The sequence below is a fragment of the Plasmodium malariae genome (genome assembly GCF_900090045.1).
Source record: "Plasmodium malariae genome assembly, chromosome: 13".
NCBI lineage: Eukaryota > Apicomplexa > Aconoidasida > Haemosporida > Plasmodiidae > Plasmodium > Plasmodium malariae.
Window position 1 is genome coordinate 985548 of NC_041787.1, and position 21444 is coordinate 1006991.

At 29.5% G+C, this 21444-nt stretch overlaps 4 protein-coding genes across 4 annotated transcripts; 2 read left to right on the forward strand and 2 right to left on the reverse strand.

Annotated features, from left to right (window-relative positions):
* Positions 1-1142: 1142 nt before the first annotated feature.
* Positions 1143-6393, forward strand: PmUG01_13028000 (conserved Plasmodium protein, unknown function; the record flags this gene model as incomplete). The annotated part of the gene is made up of 3 exons (XM_029007259.1): positions 1143-3563; positions 3893-5960; positions 6227-6393. 3 exons carry the CDS (start codon positions 1143-1145, stop codon positions 6391-6393), a joined length of 4656 nt encoding a protein of 1551 aa, XP_028863666.1.
* A 590-nt stretch (positions 6394-6983) lies between these two features.
* PmUG01_13028100 (conserved Plasmodium protein, unknown function) lies at positions 6984-13392 on the reverse strand (the record flags this gene model as incomplete). Its single annotated transcript, XM_029007260.1, has 2 exons — positions 6984-9434; positions 10009-13392. The coding sequence occupies 2 exons, from the start codon at positions 13390-13392 to the stop codon at positions 6984-6986; spliced, it is 5835 nt and encodes a 1944-aa protein (XP_028863667.1).
* Positions 13393-14559: 1167 nt separating this feature from the next.
* On the reverse strand, positions 14560-16727 carry PmUG01_13028200 (voltage-dependent anion-selective channel protein, putative; the record flags this gene model as incomplete). The annotated part of the gene is made up of 7 exons (XM_029007261.1): positions 14560-14628; positions 14925-15183; positions 15370-15472; positions 15612-15807; positions 16063-16197; positions 16423-16493; positions 16691-16727. The coding sequence occupies 7 exons, from the start codon at positions 16725-16727 to the stop codon at positions 14560-14562; spliced, it is 870 nt and encodes a 289-aa protein (XP_028863668.1).
* A 2171-nt stretch (positions 16728-18898) lies between these two features.
* PmUG01_13028300 (syntaxin, Qa-SNARE family, putative) lies at positions 18899-20284 on the forward strand (the record flags this gene model as incomplete). The annotated part of the gene is made up of 1 exon (XM_029007262.1): positions 18899-20284. The coding sequence occupies one exon, from the start codon at positions 18899-18901 to the stop codon at positions 20282-20284; it is 1386 nt and encodes a 461-aa protein (XP_028863669.1).
* Between the last annotated feature and the right edge of the window lie 1160 nt (positions 20285-21444).

A 21444-nucleotide genomic window follows, 5' to 3' on the forward strand; every position in this document is an offset into this window, starting at 1 on the left:
GCAGTTTTCCTCTTGAAAAAAGTAAAAACCTTTTTTTCTTTTTTTAAATTTTACTTTTTATTTATATTTGATATCTTTTCTTTTCTTCTCTTTTCTTCTGTTAATTTTTCTTTTTTTTTTTTATGTTTGCCCATTGTGCACACGAAAGAGGCATAAGGATTCATAATGGGATTTCATACCTTGCTGTTTAAGTAACGTACAGGAGGAAGTACATCGTCCTGTTGTGCATGAGTAAACGTATAATATATGCACTCACACGCAAGTGTACATAAGATCATCACGCACATGTACGTATATGTACGTACGTGAATATAAATCAAAATTTATCTGTTCCTTGCGGATGTCCTTGTTTTTTAAGCCGCTGAAATGTGAGGGCTCATTTAACACTATAAAAAGGGAAAAAAAAAAAAAAAAAAAAAAAAAAAAAAATCTTAGCATAGGAAAAAACAGCACTACATGAACATATGCATGTATACATTTACATATGCTTATACATGTATGCGTTTACATATATATATACGCTTATATATGCATGTATATATACATTGCGTAAATTTAAAAAAAGAGTGTGCAAACGAGCTTGAATAATTAAAGATAAAACCCCATTTTTATAGAAAGAAAAAAAGTGTTATCTGAAAGAAGGAAGAAAAAATATTTTTGATGAATGCCAGGGGAACAAATATATAATCGTACGTACCGATATACGCAAGTACATACGTATATATTATGCATACATATGTATACATATATATATGTATATACGTCTCACATGAGTAGGTAGATACTAATATACTTATGCCTATTTAATTTTCGGATAAGAATTTTCATAAAAACGAATTTCATTCTATGAACAAGAAGGTTGGACTCAAGTGAGTTATGTTGAGGCGGCTGAAGTTGAAGTGATTTGAAGTTATTTTAGTCAATCCGCCTTTTGTCAATCTGCTGTTCGTCAGTCTGCTGTTCGTCAGTCTACTGTTCGTCAATCTGCTGTTCGTCAATCTGCTACCCATTAAACTGCTACGCGTTAATCAGCTATTCATCAAACCGCTTTTGGTCAAACCGCTTTTGGTCAAATCGCATTCGGCCAAATCGCATTCGGCCAAACTGTTTTTGGTAGAACCTCCACCAACTGAAGATAATTAATGGAAAGGGAGGTACAGCAGAGGAAGATTATCGACGCCCTCTATGACTCTTGGTCGAACGATGAAGGACGGAGAAAAGAATCTGAACAAATTTTAAACGAATATGAAAAAGAGGAGTTTTTCATTATGTGCCTACTAGATATATGTATGTACAAAAGTGTACACTACAACATTAGAAAATTATGTATTATTTATTGTAAAAATTTAGTTGTTCGATATTGGCATTGTAGAGATGAGTTACAATATAATAATGATGTGAAAAAAGTAGTGAAGGGAAAAATCATTGAAATATTGAATGATGTAGACAATTTGATTAATTATTACAAAGAATTTTGTATTTTATTAAAGAAAATAGCTAGATATGAACTTGTTCATAATTTTCCAGAATTATTAGAATGCTTTTTATATAATATAAATATACAGAAAAATAATCTAAACAATTTATTTATATATTTGTATTTACTCCATAAAATATTAAGAGAGCAATATAATAAAAAATTACTAAAGGATAAAAAAGAAACGTTTGATATATCGGAAAAGTTTATATATACACTTGGACCTTTTTGGAATAACAGTTTTAATAAATACTTTCAAAATAATTTTGAAGGCCCTTGTATTTGTAATAATGAGGAAAAATGTAACAAGTGTTATACTATATATAATTTAATCAAAGAGTGTGAAAAGAAATTGTCTTTTGGTGAGATCAACCAAAGAGTAGACACTCATGAGGTGGATACAATTCTATCAGCCACTACTGTTATTCGTAGTAGTAGTAGTAGTACTAGTAGTGTTAAAGCTCGTTATGATAATTGTGATATAGGTACGGATAGTAGCAGCCAGGATCATCGCTGCACTGATACTACTGTTCAGGATAACCATGACCCTACAAGTGATAAGAAGATAAAAATACTGAAGTTTTTAGACAGTATTATACTCAATCTCATCATCAACAGAAATGATATAATGAAAGGGATGAGCAGCGGGACGATTACAGGTAGTGCAAATCGAAGCGAAGGAAGCGGCAGTATAAATAACATGGATAGCGAGTGGAGGAAGAGTTTTTTCAACGCACTGATCAACAAAACGATATACTTTCTCAAGTTCATTAACAAGAACTCCGCTGTGTATTATTTGAAATATTTAAAATTTTTGTTGAGCTCGTTTTTGTTGATGATAGAATTTCATAGCTCCTTTCATGTATACTTGAAGAGAGAAATAACAGAAAAGTTTATTTGTTTATTTTTGAAAAAAAATATAAATATAGAATTAAATAATTACATGAACAATTATGAAAATAAATTTGTAGAAATTGTAAACTTGTGTATATCTATTTTGAAGTCTATTTTTTATCATTTTTGTTTAAACCAATATAATTTAATTAAACAAAAAAAAGTAAGAGAAAATTATTTGAATGTAAAAAATATGATATGTAACAGTCAGGATGTGCACTTTGATGGTTATAATGACAATACATTGGAAGCCAAAATTATGACTAATTTTGTTATGAATGTAAAAAATGTGGACTGTGAAAATAATAAAAAAAGTTCCTTGTTCAATAAAAATTTATCATTCAAGGATATATTAACATATATAAGAGAAGAAGTAAAACAAGCACTAACGAATGATGATTTTATTTTGATGCATAACCAAAAAGCCCTTGAAATTTTCGATTTTTTAAGATTATATTGTATTAATATATCCTCTGAACAAATTATTGACGTTACGTTAAATATAAAAGATGACTACGAAACAGAGGAAAATGTTTTTTATAATAATGCTAAGGATTGCTTAGTACAATTATCATCAGAGCCTTTTTTATTCTCCATCTTTAATCATTTTTTTGAGCCATTAATTAACTCATTTCATAATTATGCACATTATTTAAACAATCTACCAACAAATTTAAAAAGTATACAAATATCAGACTTTTCTCAAGCAATAATAAATCTAGATGGGTACTTAAATATTTATTATATATTATATCCTTCTTTTCATAAAAAAATAAAAATTGAACATATATTATGTATGATTCAGTTCTTTATTGATTACTTATCTATTGAATACACACACCCCTTAATTAGTTATAGAATAGCATTAATAATAAAAATTTGGTTAAAAAATTACAAAGTATCTTTTCCCTTTATAGATGATATCACTTTGCTAATTTATGAGAACATTCGACTGTTATACATACATTTACTACATAAAAGTGTTAAGTCGTTAATTGCTACTAGACCGGTTGACTCAGATAATTCCAACCTCCCACATCACTATGCTTTAAAATCAGCCAACTTTATGCCCCTCCTTTTTTTCAAATTTATTTGTTTATTCAAGTACATTTTCAAGTACGAATATGTGTACAGCAACTATGACTACATCAACGAGTTCTTGGTTGGATCCCTCATCACTATACTCACCAAGGTAATACGAGCGAATCGTGCGGTGTTGTGTAGTGCCGCCTCGATACGTTCATTTGGTTGATCTTCTACCATTTGGTTGATGTCCAACATTTTTACTGAACTTCTAATAATTTTTCGTGACCATATGCCCGTTTTACCTGATCATATGCCGTTTTACCTGACCATATGCCGTTTTACCTGACCATATGCCCGTTTTACCTGATCATATGCCGTTTTACCTGACCATATGCCCGTTTTACCTGATCATATGCCGTTTTACCTGACCATATGCCCGTTTTACCTGACCTTTTTATGAGCTCAAAATTCGAACATTTTCCCCCTTTCCCGCAGATATCTTTCCCCAAAAACATACAGAAAATTTTGGAAATCTTGAGTCACATAGTTTTCATTAGTAATAAGGAAAAGGATATTACCATTTTCAAAGACAATTACAACTTTTTGTTGGATTTGTACATGAACAGTAACATATCCATTAAGGAGTACCTTCTGAACATACTAGTGCAAATACTGAATAAAAATTTTGAATGCGGCGAAAGCCTCTCCGATTTTATGAACAAGGAAAGGATTAGCAGTTCTCATCACAGTGGCAATCAAACTATTGACCAACATGTCAGTAACACTAGTAACCAACGGAGCAATCAAACCAATGATCAACGGGATAACCACACCAATGATCAACGAGCTAACCAAAGTAATAGCCCATCTAGGAAGGAGAAAACATGCGACGATGTGATTTTATTTTACTTCAGTTTGGATATAATATTTTATACACTGAAGGCAAGAGAGCAAAGTTTTGTGTATGAGGAAAACAAAGGGAAAGGTATTGCCTTGATGAATTGCAGTAGTGGAAAGAGTAGTATATACCCCTTCACATGGGAATATTCTTCATACGTTAAGGAAGTGAATTTAGACATTGACAAAACAATAAATGATAACTTTTACTCTTTGTGGTTATGTATTTTAAAGTTGCTCTCAAAAATGATTAGTCCAAAAAATGAAGAAATAATTAAGAAGATGTGCTCATTGTACATAAGTACAACAAAATTTTTATGTGCATATTTTAAAAAATTAGAAGAAGGATTAGTACCATTTGAAATAAGTAATTCCTGTTTTGATGTAATTATGGAATACTTTTGTTTATTTATTATACACGAAAGGCATAATTATTATTTAACATTCGAGTCTGTTTCCACTAAAATTTTGACAAACGATATTTTGAAAAATAATATGTTATCTATTGTGTATAACAGTTTTGTGCTAAATGATGAAGGGAAAATGGAAAAATGCATTTACATTTTACACCTTTGTTTGAGTATATATAAAAATGATATAAAAAAGGAAATGCCTTCTCTTTTTAGTTATATAGCCAATTTTATAGTAATATTTTTAATAAAAGTGCTATTAAAATATTTTAGTAAATATTTTAATTTTTATAAATATATTAAGAATATTCGTCAACATGGAAACCAAAACAATAGCAATAGTAGTACTAACGTGTGTAATAGTGAAGAAGACAATTATGATAACACGGGTATATCTTTATTTTTATCAAGTGAAAATTTAACGCGAGATGAAAAAAATAAAATGACTGGAAGTATTTATTATACTAGCTCAAGTACTAATAAATATAATAAAAATGAAGAAATAAATATCAAAATTGCAAATTATAATAAAAGTCATATTAAATATATATATGATAATATAATAAATTATAAACATGATGAAAATTTTGTATCGGATTTTTTTAATTTCCAAAATGATATAAAGCGATTGTTAAATATTACTTATTTAAATAATTATGACATTACAGTAACTTTTAAGAATTATAATTTTTATACTGTAAATGAAGATAATTATACATATGTAAATAAACATAGTGTATATACTTTAATATCTATTATGTCATTATATGAAGCAAATTTTTTAAATTTTGTTTTAATATCTTTTCTTTCGTACTTTAAAATTAGCATTTCTCTATTTATATACTCTCTTTTTTACCAATCTCAGTATATTCATAATAAAAATATACTAATCAGTTTGCTAATTTTTATTTATACCTTAACCCAAAATTATATGTTTACCGACTTTGCTTCTTCTATCTTTGTTCATACAAATTTTCAGAACATAGCATGTAGCAAATCTTTTGAAAATTTTATATTTGATAAGAATAAAACAACACATTTATTTATTTGCGATAAAGATGAGCATATTTTGTTAGTAATAGAATTACTCAAATTAATTAACAATATATTAAACACAAATAAAGATATATATATTGAGAAAAAAAATATTCTTCACCTAAGCACAGTAACATCCAGTTTAAGCGGACATAAAATTTTTCATTCCTATAATTACAATTTAATTCTGAGCAAGATTTTGAAGTACGACGAGTTTTCAAGTAAGGCCTTATACTCTGGCAAAATGAGAACATGTCTTCCCCCATGTGTGCACTTTCCTATGCGTTTAAGCTCATTTTTTGTCCATTTGGTGCATAAATATAATATATGTGCATAAATATAATATATGTGAATAAATATAATTTATGCGTATAAATATAATATATGTGTATAAATATATGTGTGTGTATGTATGCATATATATATATATATATATTTGCATTTTTTTTGTTTTTCTCCTTCCTTTCCCCCCTCATCACTTCATTAGACATATGCAATAAAGCTTTGGAAAACGTGTTAACCCACTTACTGGATGTGAGTGATGTGGAGGAAAAGAATAGAAAAAAAATAGTCGTTAACTATTTAAAAGAAAACATTGATAACATGAACATTGCCTTAATCGATATGTATAAGAAATATGTGAGTTCTTTATAACAAGTTCGGCGAAAATTCAACATGGACAGGAGAAGAGGGGCTTGCTCACCATGCGTATACACACACGCACGTCCGTATGTACTCGCATATGTATGCATATGTGCGGGCTTATAATATGGTCGAATAATGTGCGAATATTTCGCATTACACGTGAAGTTGTTTTAAGTGCTGTGCGAATTTAGTATATGACAGAAGAACAATCTATAGAGGAAAAATAAAGGTAAAACTTGTGTAATTACATGTATATGTCCACGGGCGGAAGTGAGTTAACAATTTGAGCAATCGGTATTTTTCTATATATTTGTTTGATAAATAACTTTTCGCGTTTTAATAAAATGTATTACTTTGTAAAACATCGCTTGTTGCTCAAACGTAAATATAAAAAAAAGAAAAAAAAAAGTTTTAAACAGATAATGGCGTGAAGATATATAGGCAGCTAAAATATGACACGTTCAGGTAAAAATAAAAATGAAAATAAAATTATTGTTATAATTATAATTATGGTTAGAAGTGTGTGCAGAAAAAGAAAAAAAAAGGGAAACTATTTGATGCAAGTATGAACAGTTCATGAAAATTTTTTAATTAGCTAGTTATGAAGAATTGGATCTATCGCACATACAACACCAGTAATAAATATATAAGAGCTGTAAAATTATGTATTGATTGGATATTTCTTTTTTGAATTTATTTGTATCATCTATGTTTGTACTTCTTCCCATTATGTATGTCTCGTCGCACATAGAAGATGGTATATTATGATTATCTGTGAAGATAAAATCATCGTTAATATATAAAATTAAACAGACGTAAGGATTTTTTTGAAATAAAAACTTAACAATATTGTACGAGGAGCAGGATAAATTAACTGAGTTGAAAAAGTAAGATTGAGTGTAATTTAAAAATACGTTTTCAAAATTTTTCCTATTTTTAAATTCTAGTAAATAATTAACATTATGTTTATTCTTTTTCATTATATCAAAGATTGGTATATTTATATCAACAAGGGTAAAATGAAATATCTTTTTTTTTTTTTTTTTTTTTTTTTTTTTGATAATAGCATCATCTTGGGAAAGTAGTAACAACTCCAATTTGATCAGAAAGATTATGGAGTATTTTTTAAAATTATTTATATTTTTATAATTAATATAATCATTTACGTTCTTTATTATTTTTAAATCTATGCATGGTAAGTATGAAGTGGAGTCCTTGTGTTTTTCCGTGCCCCTATCCATATCGTTATTATTATCCGCATCCTCATTATCAGTATCAACATCCTCATTTTGACTGTTGTGTAGACAACCACGAAATATATTTTCATTTTCTTCATTTTTCTCCCACTTTTTTTTTAATTTACGATTTTTATCCATATATATATTGGTGAATTTTATTTTTACCTTATCATTCATAAAGTTAGGTTGTGGAGTACCATTTGCATCCTCTTTGAATATGCACTTGTTAATGTTATACAGTTTTTTGCCTTTTTGTGCATATGCGTTTAATGTTAAATTGTAAGTATTATAAGAATATACTTCGTTTAATTTTTTCTTTAATTCATGTATAATTTTTATGAACATTGTTTTTTTATTCCTCCTGTTGTTTGCTTCATCTTGTTCGCTATTTGATGTATCAAAATTATTGTAACATAAGTTTTTTTTTTTAATTAGTCTGTTTTGAGTTGTGCATGAATTTTTGTTCATATTACTACTGTGAATGAATGCGTAGTCTCCATTTTTACTTTGTTTGATGTTTTGTCCGTCGTCGTTGCTGCCATCTTTGTCTTTGACATTTTCCCCTTCTTCTTCATCATCTTCAACTTCGTCCTGTTTCTCTTCTTCGCCCTTTCCTTCGCCTTTTCCTTTTCCTTTTTCTTTTTCCTTTTCCTTTTCCTTTTCCTTTTTTTTTTTTTTTTTCTTAATTTTTTCCCTTTCCAGTTGTCTGCGCTTTTTTTTGAAAACAACTGGATGATCTCCATGTGTGCTCCCTTTTTCTATATTCGCATTTGTTTTATCAGAATTAAAATAATCGTTAAACGAATTAAAAAAGGAAATTTTTTTTTTGTTTTTTATATAATTAACAGAAAAATTAAAAAGCACAACATTATGTTGGTGTATAAAATGGTTTATATATTTATCAACCACATTAGACATAAAATTATTATAATAAATGTTGTTTATAAATATCGAATCGAAAAAATACATCTCTTTTAGGAAGCTTAAAGAATTTTTATTAACTATTTTAAGCTTATCATTTTGAATTAGGAATTTGTCAAAATTTTTCTTTTTTATATCCAAAATACACACTATTTCGGGGGTTAAACAGCTAGTAATTTCGTCGTTATTATGGTTATTATCATTGCACTGGTTGTTCAGGTAATTTTCCTTTTTTTTTTTCCCCGTTCTCTCTCCGTTTGATGCACCCCCCATATTGGTACTTCTGAACGTGGTGGTCGCGGTAGTAGAAGCAGCAACTGTGACAGAGCTACGCGCAGGGCTTCTTAAATTGGTGCTTATTTTTTTTATTTCCCTATCATATATAAACATTTTTATTTCACTTAACACGCTAAATATATCAGTCGGGGATAAATGTCCATTTTTAATGTTAATAATTGTATCATATAAGAGGGCTAAAATTTTTATCAATGAGCTTAAATCATTTTGGAAGTGTTCATATTTTATAAGTAATTTATATAGTTCAGTATTCTGTCTTTTTATATTTTTAGAAATACCATTTTTTTTATTTTTTAAAATTCCGTTATTTCGTAAATAACTTTTTACTGTACTTACGATATTTTTTTTTTTTGGACAATTCTGACCTCTGATTGATAATTCGAGTAGTTCTCTACTTTCATCAATTATTTTATATGCTTCTTTGACATATGGTATTGTAACAAAATTATTTATTTTGTTTTCTATTAGCATTTTACCTTTGTGCATACTTTTTGTCTTTACATATATGCTTTTGTTTATATCCTCTTGAGTTACATTTCTCCCGTGAAGCAGTCTGAACCTCCGTTTGAAGTTACCAACTTCTTTCTCCGTCGCCTGAAGGGGGGGAGGGGTGATGAAAAAAAAAAAAAAATAGGAAATAAAAAAAATAAAAAAATAAGAAATAAAAAAATAAGAAATAAAAAAATAAGAAATAAAAAAAATAATAATAATAATAATAAAATAATAAAATAAAAGAATAAAAGAATAGAAGAATAAAAGAATAAAAGAATAAATAAAATAAAAAAGCGCATATAAATGCTTATATCCGTGTGCATAATTGTAAGTGGCAGTTAGAGGGGAAAAAATTAATGCAGCATTAAAAGCAATTGCTCATCTACAGTGGCTCCTGATGTGTAACACAAGTATTTCCATTCGACTAATTATGCAGTATATATACAGTAATTATGTTGTATTTTTTTAATTTGTCTAGTAGAGAGACAAAACAATAAAAATGTAGCATTCACTGCATGCTTTTTTTCTTAGGAATTGACCTCACTGCTTATGTTACCCCTTAAGGTATGCATAATTTCTCCCTTTTTTTTTTTTTTTTTTGCGCACGAACTCTCGTTCTGACTTGTCATTTTTGTCTGATTTGGCTTGATTTCCTTTCTTTTCATTTTACACCTACTTGGAAATTTCGAAACAGCTTGTCCACCTCCTTTCCCTGCTTTTGTATATACTTAATGTAGTATAGCACTAAGTCTCCTTTTGTATAATATTTAACCACAGTTTTATTAAAATTTTTTTGGTTTAATTTTATAGAGCTATCAGTAATTTGATAAAAGGAGGACTGTATTTTCTTGTTTTTCAATTTTAGCAAACTAGATATAATTGTCTCACTGAAGGAATTAAAAAAATGTTGAACTTCATTGCTCATATGTTCTGTACTTCGTTCTTGAAATGGTATCATATATTCTTCATTATTTAAAATTTTTTTTTTTTTTATCATACCTTTACTGTTTGTGTTCATCTGTTCATATATTTCTGCACGTTCGTCTACCATATGTTCTTTTTTGTCACCTTCTTCAATCACTACTGCTTTGTCTACTTTGCACATTCTTCCTTTTTTTTCAATTTTTGGAGCATCATCCCTTCCGTTTTGTTTTTCCTCCTTTATTGTGCCGTCTACTATTTCGAGTTCTGCTTCGCTGCGTTTATCGTCTTCCACCTTTCGTTTTACTTCTCTGCGTGTGTCGTCTACCAGCTCTAGTTTTACTTCATTATGTATATTGTCTACCTCCTTCTGTTCTACTTCTCCGCGTATGTTGTCTATCACTTTCCGATGTACTTCTCCTCGTACGTTGTCTATCACTCTCCGATGTACTTCTCCTCGTACGTTGTCTATCACTTTCCGATGTACTTCTCCTCGTACGTTGTCTATCACGTTCCGATGTACTTTTCCTCGTACGTTGTCTATCACTCTCCGATGTACTTCTCCTCGTACGTTGTCTACCTCCTTCCGTTCTACTTCTCTGCGTGTTCTGACTACCAGTTCGAGTTCTACTTCTCTGGACACATTATCTATCTTCTCTATTTTTGTATTATATATTTCCTCTTTCTTTTCATGTTGTTCTGCTTTCATTATGTATTGCTCTTGTTCTGATGCTTCTTTTTCCATCTCTTCTTGTTTGTCCCACTTTTCAATCCCCTGTTCAATTTCGTCTGCTTCTGTTTTTGCATCATCGTCATAGTCACTATATTTACCTTTTATTTTTTCTAAATATATTCTTCGAGTTTCTCTATCTTCTTTTTCTCCTTGTGTGTGTATCTTTTCCACCTGGTAGTTCCCACTCCGTAGTTCTTGTCCTCCCGATTGTTTTACCTCCTCCTCCGCTTCCTTTCCCTCCTCCGCTTCCTTTCCCTCCACCTCTTTCTCTTCCTCCACCGCTTTCTCTTCCTCCACCGCTTTCTCTTCCTCCACCGCTTTCTCTTCCTCCACCGCTTTCTCTTCCTCCACCGCTTTCTCTTCTTCCACCGCTTTTTCTTCCTGCACCACTTCCTTGCCCGTTAATATTTCCTTTGCACTCCTATCGTCATCCCCCTGATCTACAAGCAAACACAAGTGCTTCTCTTCCGTAGTGGCATGATCATAAGTCGAGTCAGACGCCTCAAAGGAGTACCTACTTTTTTCACTTGCATCTTCAACATGGTTAGAGTGTAAGCTGCTCCCATCGCTTCTCCCTTTGCTGGAATTATTAGAGGAAATGATTTCACTTTCCATAATATATGACTTTAGTGGCATTTCGTCATTTGTCTTTTTAAAAAGAGGATGATCATTTACGTTTATCTCATGAACAACATTGCTTGAATACTCGAAATAGTTTCTATTCTGTGTAGTATTAAAATAATGGTTCTCTTGTGAAAACTTATTGTCCACCTTGACAAGTCTGCACAATTTGAGGCTATCCCCCCCAGTATCATCTCCGCCATAGTCATCTCCTTTACAGTTATCATCGTCAGATTTACCACTATCATAGTTATCATAATGAAGGTGGTATTTAAAATTATCATTTTTCTTTTTCTTTTTCTTGTTGTTCTTCTTTTTTCTCTTTTTTGTTCCCCCACCTGTGGTAGTTCTGCGCTCATCTAGATGTAATATATTGGCTAGCTCAAAAAAGGGAAGAGAATATTTGGCATACACATAATTGTTGGAAATAATTAGTGTCTGTTTAGAGTTAAAATAAAGATATAATCTCCTAAAACAGTAATTCATGTTTATAAAAAAATGTAGATAAACATCTGATTTTAAATTATGGCTGAATTCATATTGATACAAGGACACGAACATTTTCATTTCTTCTCTAGTGGCGTTCATTTTGTCTACATCGTTATTTTGGAAGTGGTGATAGTTGTAGTGGTTTCCATTGTAGTTGATGCCCTTCCCGGGAATTCCCTTATCTACGAAAGAGGACCCACATATCACGCACTTTACTATGTTACTCTCTGGAAAATATGAACAAAAACAAGAAATACAGATAATTGAGTTTACTTTTAGTAAATTTAAAAAAGTCATAAAACAGCATGCACATAAGGGCTTTATGTTATTGAATACTATTTCTTTTATTTTTTTTATCAACGTTATGTTGGAGCATAAAGCGCAGGACTGACTTATTACCCCCTTTAGCCTTTCTTTTGAAGAGCGTATATCTACATGATCTACACTATTCAACATCCATTTTGTGTCTTCAACCTCTCTACTACTTAAACTGTCCAAGGAACTATTTGAGTTAAATAATTCTCTTTTTCTTATAGTGTCTAAGCAATAACCTCCATTTACTACATCATCATAAATGATATTTGTTAACACTTTCTTTCCTGTAAATATATCTTTTCTAATTATACACAGAGCCCATATACCCTTTTTAAGGGTATCTTCATAGGTACATCCTCCTCTATGTTGAAGTGGACACCAACTTGAGTTATGGCCATTATTTTGATCATCGCTATTACTATGACTAATCCTGTTTATGTACCCTTTGCACGTACATTTATCTTTTCTTCTTTTCCTTTTTGCTTTATTTCTTTTCTGCCTTATTTTATCCCATTTTTGTTCATAATACCAACTCTGCGCTTTCATGTCTAATTCGCTCTCTACATTGGTGCTAAAATTTTTATAATTTTTTTTTCGATCTTTTTCTTGCATTTCTTTCATTTTTTTTCCTTCTATGTGCTTCCCTCGAGAGGTACACTCTCCGTGTTCAAAATTGACTCCTTTAAGCTTTGATCTGTCATTATGAGGAAAATACTTAATTCCATGAACAAGGTCATGTTTTGAAATATGTTTGTTCCCCTTAAATACATAATTTGAGGCAATACTATCATTTAATTTGAGAACACAACTAGGTAAACTGTGCTGCTCAGTCTTATCTATTCCACCATAATTATAAATATCATCTGAGCATGAAATGGAGGAAGAACAGAAGGAATGATCATAGTAAGATTTAGTAGTGTCGTTCGAGGGTATGTCAGTATTACTTCGAAGTATGTTCTTCAGGGCAGTGAACTCCTCCATACTACCTGAAAGTTCTACTTGGATATAAAAGATCTTCGTATTTTTTGTGTAATTCGTAGTTCAATCCTGTTAGTAGTATATCTTGGGTGAGAGAACCGAAAAATAAGCTAATGGAAGTGCACACGCAGGTTTTAGTCTGCTTTTTTTTTTTTTTTTTTTTTTTTTTTTAATTTGTAAAAATAAGCTAATCTAAGGGACAACAAGATAATGAAATGAGCATATTCACGATGATTAAATAAATTATGAAAAAAAAAAAAAAAAAAAAAAAAAAAAAATGGAACGGATGTCCGACCACACGAATAACGTTCGGGTTGAAAAACAGAACTAGCAGAAATATAAAATTGAAATTAATTTGTGTGAGGAAAGAGCTGCATGGAAGCAAATTCCTTCGTGCACCTTTTGCACCCAGTGAATTGCTAAAGCAGGCGAACATGCAAACAAAAAAAAGACGTAGCACAGTGAACGCCAGTACAACAGAACAAGTCAGATAGTAAGTCAGGTGTTAAGATGGTAGCAAATGACATATCAAATGAGATATCGAATGAAATGTTAAGGTAGTCTTCACAAAATTTGCATAAAAAAAAAAAAAAAATATATATATATATATATATAAAAATACATAAAAGTACAAATGTGAGCATATACAAAATGTTTTTCGGATTAAGCCAAATTTTTAGCAATTTTTTTTCATTTTATTCTTTCTAAATATGTAAATATTGTGAAATTCGTAAAAATTATGAGAATACCAAATTCCGATTCACTAGTTAAAAATCCTTTTAAATTTAAAAAAAAAAAAAAAAAAAAAAATGATTTTTGTTTTAATCATAGAAATGGCTATCTACAGCGAAGTTTCAAAATTTAAAAAAAAAAAAAGAAGAAAAAAAAAAGATGGGTCACACGACATACGCATAAGTATACTTGTATATATAAAAATAAATATATATCCATATACAACATATATATGCATATATATCCATACATGTGCTCGTTCACACAGTAATGCTAAAACACATGATGTTTTTAATTATTATAAGATATGTAAGGAATGGTTTTCTCGTTTTTAAAAATATGAAATATGAGAGACAAAATGGAAAGAGTTTTCTTAAAAAAGGATTTTAAAAAAGAAATAGAAGAAAAAAGGATGAGCAAATGAGGAGAAAAAATATATCAAGACTTCAAATATAGCTTTACACCAAATTTGGTGTTATCCGGAAGCGACATTTTCGTTATATCCACCTGCAAGGGCGGGAGAGGGAAAAAAAAAAAAAAAAGAAATATATATATATATATATATATATATATACATACATATATATATATATACATATATATATATATATATATATATATATACATGAATGCACACCCATGTGCGCACATATACACATACTTGTTACATGTATATTTATATATACTCCAGATTACGCGTATGCGTAACGCATGTGTACACAAAATTAAAGCACACATAATTTCCGCTATCAACTTGACTCCTCATATAATAAATTATTGCATATTACATAAAAGTATTTTACCTGTGATCCTAAGGAAACAGTTACAAACTCGTTGTACTTGTGTGTTAGTGATAAAGCTATTTTACTATCGTTACTTAGTTTTGTTTTTATTGCTGTGTTTTTATTACTAAGATACCAAATGGATGCAATATTTATATTTGCTTTTCTTTCGATAATATTTTGAATAAGCTCTATACTTACAGCATTGTCATTTATATTTTTATTTTGGAAAAATAAATTCAAGGCAAATGATCCATACAAGTGTTTGTTGCTCGGTATTCTAATAAGGGGATATGGGGGGGGAGGAGAAAGGAATGAAAAAAAAAAAAAAAAAAAAAAGGACAATAAATAACTGTCTCACTGTTACGATTGTGTACACATGGACAGACATATACACACAAGAACACACATATGTATATATATACATACAACCCATGCACACAATGTTGTACAAATTTCGTATTACGATCTGAAGGAAAATATGTATTGGGTATCATAGAAATGCTTTGTATAAGCTCCACCCAACGAGCATTGCAAATTCTTTACGTCCAAGTTTCCTTGAAGCTGACCTGTACAAGCGTAAGAACGATGGGGGGGGAAGGTGAAAAATATAAAACAGGTAAAATAAAAAAAAAAAAAATTACAATTTAACAAAAATGAATAAATAAATGAACGAATAAACGATAAAACGAACGCAGAAAGGCCTACCCCCAAACTTCAGATTAGGATATTTCGGATGAGCGTATACATGTATGTATTTGAAAAATAAATTACGAACGTTAACGGACGAAAATACGTTCATACTGTCTGCGTTATACTCACTATATACTTCAAAAGCATCATCTTCTTTTCCACTGCTTTTCGTGTATTTACCACAGATGTTTAAATTTTTTACAAAACCCGGCTGTAATAGGGAAAAAAAAAAAAAAAAAAAAAAAAAAATTAATGTGAATACACTCAATTCGCTGGTAAAAAAACTCATAAAACAAAAATTTTACTAGTTCAAACAGTATTATATATATATATATATATGCATGCAACTGTAGCTATTTTTAACTAGCAGTAGTACAAATACGGTAAACTACGTAAGCATTACTAAGACAACCACAAACTTTCGTTACTAATGCTTATCATTGTACATTTTTTTTCTTCTAATTACTTCATATTTCACATCCACTAAACTTATCCCCGTATTGTCAAATTTGAGTTCGTTTTTCGTGTTATAAACATTGTTTTTAAAATTGGTGTAAATACTGTATGTGTTATTTGAAAAGGTGAAGCCGCTTTTTAGAAACTAAAAAGGATAAGAAGCACATGCATACGTTAACATTGGTATTACGCATGTACACATACGCATAAAAAAAAAAAATAAATAAATAGAATAGCATAGAGTAAAATAGCATGGAACAGAATATCATAGGACAGAAATAATAACATGGAACGGAATATAATAGCACAGAACAGAAAAACAAGGTATTTTTTTTTTTTTTTATTCCATTATTTTTCATTTTTGTGATACTGGTTGCTTCGAAACGCTGGTGTGCTCTAACTCGAATTTATTTGCGTGCGGAAAATCGTTTTTTAGTAAATCTACAAATAAAAAAATGGAAATTAAAAATGAACAAGACAAATTGACTTTCTAGCAAATGTAGCGTTGTTATGTTTATTGTTTTCATTTATCTAACTCTCCTATATTTTAATTCCTTTTCTCTAACTTTAAAAAAAAAAAAAAAAAAAAAAAAAGTACCCATGGTGAAAATAAAAAATAAAGAGTATGAGCGTTTTACCTAGAGAAGGCTTATTTAGTAACTTGGGAAAATCCATTTTTTTTTTTTTTTGTCAAAAAATAAAAAAATGCTACAATTATAAAAGGGTAGGCAGTCCATGTATATTCAATTACGCATTACATGGACGTATGAATGTATGTACGTACGTATGTACGTGTTTTTCCTATTTCAAAATTTAATTTACCCTAACACTTTTGACGTTTTTTCTTTAGGGTATTAAGCTAAAAAAAAGGTTTGACTTTTATATTGTTCTTTTTAAAATAAAAATTATATGCTCCTTCTATGTGCTCCTTCTATATGCTCCTTCTATGTGCTCCTTCTATATGCTCCTTCTATGTGCTCCTTCTATATGCTCCTTCTATATGCTCCTTCTATGTGTTCCCTCTTATGAGTTCCTTTTATGAGTTCCTTTTATGTATTTTTTTTTTGTTTTCTTTTTTCTGTTTCGAAAGAAGGAATAATTAACAAAATTTGATCGCTTCACTTTTTTATGAGCGTACAGAAAAATTTAATATTTTCTTTTACCGCTTTATTTTTCTTTTATCTAAAATTATTTATTATTTTTTTTAAAGATTGTATACATACACTAAAGTACAGTAAATGAGATAAGAGATAATTATTTTAAGTAACATTAATCAGACATGGTAAGGAAATAATACCTTCCTTTCTTGTTCATAAAAAAGCTTAAAAGGAATTGAGGATACCAGAAGAGAAAAAAAAAAAAAAAATTGACTTGAAATTCCCAGAAAAGTAAACAAGTTGCATAACATGTATTCATTACAATTTATAACGAACATTTTGCTTTATTCCCAAAAAAAAGCAAAAAAAAAAAAAAAGAAAAGAAAAAATGATAATACGCTGTATAATATGATGTAAGAGCATAAGGCTTTACCTATATGCGCCATGTACATATGGTTCATGATACGTACTTACAAACGCATAATTTTGTGCCTTGGGCAAGTTCTTTTGTTACCTTTGTAAAACGTAAAATATATACATACATGCATGTTAACATACATTAGTACATACATAATACGTACATATAAATATGTATGTATTATGTATATTCATCAAATAGCGCACAGGCGGGAAAAGCCTAAAAAAAAAAAATTAAATAAATATATAATATAATATGTATATGCATATATATATATATATATATATCTATGTTTGTATGTATATATGTAGTATGTATGCTTATATTTATGTACTTGTACCATGTGAGGATTAAAATTATTTATTTTTTCATTTGATCATTTTTCCCATTTATTGTACCTTTCCCATTTTCTTCCTTTTTAAAGATTTTCTCGTTTTTACATTTCTATGGAGCTAAATGATTTGCAAAGAGAGCTGAGAAGTAGTAGTAGATCGTACTATGTGCAATTATTTTGTGTTTATTTTTAAAAAAAAAATATAAATACGGTCTGGGGAGGGGGGAAAAAAAAAAAAAAAAAGGAAGCTTTCAAAAAGGAATTTCAACATTTTATTGAAAGATAAAATTTTTTTTTTTTTTTTTTTTTTTTTTCTTCTTAAATTTAGCGTAATCTTGTATTCTTTATTCTTATCGTATATTTCCATCATGCGACTGTTTCTTATGTACATGTACCAAAGTACTCATACATACATATGAATTATATGAATTTGACGGAGGAAATGTTTCCATCGCGGGTGGTAACTCACATACACACACATACGCACAGGACACTTACTTATGCGCATAAGTTTACGTCTGTTGATACTGCTTAACTTTTTCGAGCTGCGCAGAAAAGTATTCTACCGCTCTCGGATTGGCTTATCTTGGCTTGGCTAATCTCGGCTTGGTCAGTCTCGACTTGATTTATCCCTATTTGATTTATCCCTATTTGATTTATCCCTATTTGATTTATCCCTATTTGATTTATCCCTATTTGATTTATCTCTATTTGGGTTATCTCGATTTGGGATATCTCGGATTACTGCGCTTTTAATCCCTCCTAATATACTAACACGTTTAGGAGGTACTTGCGAGTATGCAAGTGGGTACGAAGAATTTTAAGCAAACATCAGAAGGGATAAAAATTAAATCGCTATAAACTGTTGTGCGTTTTATTTATTATTTATTTTATTTTATTTATTTTATTTATTTTATTTTATTTTATTTATTTTATTTTATTTATTTTATTTTATTTTATTTATTTTATTTTTTTGTGACCACAAATTGACCAAACTATGGAGGACATTTTAAAGGAGATCATATCATTAAGCGAGAAAAAAAAAAAAGAGGAAAAGGGAATGCATGAACATGTGCAGGAAGAAAATTGCATGAATGGAGAAAATTGGAAGAGGGGAGAAAACTCGAAGAGGGGAGAAAACTCGAAGGGCGGAAAATTAAAGTGTGAAAATGGAAAAGAAAGAAAACATAGTGATGATCTGAAAAAAAAAAAAAAAAAAAGGGGAGATTCATTCTTGGTACATAGTGAAGAGAAAACGGATTGGGGGGATGATGCATCTACTATATGTCCAATGGAAGATGACATAAGTATAGAGAAAGCAAACATTTTTAGTAGAATAATAAATAATAACAAAACCAATGAATATAATGTTTATTTTAAAGATATTGAAAAGAATGTAGATGAAAACACACCACTGTTTCATAGTGTAAGCAGGTTAAGTACGTCAACCCAGTTGGACGCTACAACCCAGTTAGACGAAACAACCCAGTTAGACGAAACAACCCAGTTAGACGAAACAAACCCGTTAAACACTTACCTCCTAACAGTGAACGACATCAACATGAACATTGCAAATATTTACAAAAATATTGACAAGATCAATGTTATAAAAAGAAAAATTGACTTGAACATATATGATAATGAAAAGCTGTACACGAAAGTGAACGTTATAATTAACAGTTCGGAAGAAATAATTAATTATATTAAGATAAAAATTAATCAAATAAATAAGGACAATGAGAATTTTGAAAAGGGTAATAATAGTGGTAGTAGTAGCCATAGTAGCTGTGGCAGCCGTAGTAGTACCATGCTTAGCGAAATAAAATTACGAGTTAATATATTCATTGATGTAGTAAATAAATATAAATGTTGTATTAATAAATATAAAAATATTTGCAATCATTATTATGAACATGTTAATAAAAATATTATGAAACATTACAAATTAATCCATCCAAATATAAGTGATCATAGTATACATAAATTATTAAAACAAAGTAATTACACCATTGAAGATTTTCTTAATATTAATAATACTTGCTATAACAATAATATGTATTGTACAGATATAGAGCAAATACAAATAGAAAAAGTAAAAGAAAAATACAAACAGCTAAAAAAATTGGAGAAAAATATTTCCTCATTAAATGAATTATACATCGAACTAGCATATGTTATAAAGAAAAGAAAAAATATAATCAATGATATTGAAAATAATACATTCCAGATGAAGGAATACACAGATGATGCACTACTAAATATAATCGAGGCAAAAAGATATAACGCATTAATTAAGCAAAAAATTGTCTATTTCAGTGTATTCCTGCTAATAATTGCCTTCATTATTCTTTGCCCCGTATTCTTCAATGTTGCTCTGTTCTAGGGGCCATACACTCGTGTGAGTACGTGCGCATGCTTGTATTTATACATTATATGTATGTGTTGGGTATGCATGTATATATGTGCGTGTGTATTCCTGTGTATGTATGTATAAATGCATGCATTCACCGTGTGAATCTTCTTTCCCTTTAATTATTTTCCCAAATTTTTCATTTTTTTGAAATTGTTTTTTTATTTAACTTTTAACATATTACAAAACTGGTATATATGATATATACACACACTTGTACTGTCTTAGTAGAATAAAATTAAATATCATCATTTTAATATGACAACAAAGGATGTTCTATATTTGTCGTTCAGCTTTTTTGAAGATTGGGCATATTACACACAATTAACGGATCTCACCATTTTTACTTGAATTAATTAGAACAGAGTCAAAAGGGTGTGATAATAAGAGGCGCGGCAATTTCAGAGTATTTCTCATTTTTCATTCCGCATTTTGCATTTCGCATTTTTCATTTTGCATTTTTCATTTTGTATTTTGCATTTTTTTTTTTTTTTTTTTATATATATAAAATTCAACATGCTTAAAAAGGAATAACATATATATATGGGAAGGGTCCTCTTAGGAAGCCCTTCAATCAGACCCATGCACATATGCACATATGCACATATACATGTACAATTCGGGGGCGCTACATGCTCTTTTCCTGCTTTCCCTTACGTTACTGTTCGTCCTTTCGTTATTTCGTTATTTCGTTATTTCGTTATTTCGTTATTTCGTTATTTCGTTATTTCGTTATTTCGTTATTTCATTATTTCGTTATTTCGTTATTTCGTTATTTCGTTATTTCGTTATTTCGTTATTTCATTATTTCGTTATTTCGTTATTTCAATCTTTTTTTTTTTTTTTTTTTCTTCTTTTACTCAACACAGTTCGCATAAAACAAAACGAGGAATGCGATGTTATTAAAAAAGAGTAAAGGTGAAACGGCAGTAAAAAAGAAAGAAAAAGTGGAGTAAAAATGGAGAAAAAATGAAGAAAAATGAAGAAAAATGAAGAAAAATGAAGAAAAATGAAGAAAAATGAAGAAAAAATGAAGAATAGACGAAAAAGGAATTATAAAAATAGGTAAAAAGAAAAAAAATTAGAGAAAACTAAATGCGCCAAAAGTACACATGATTTATTCAAAGTGATAC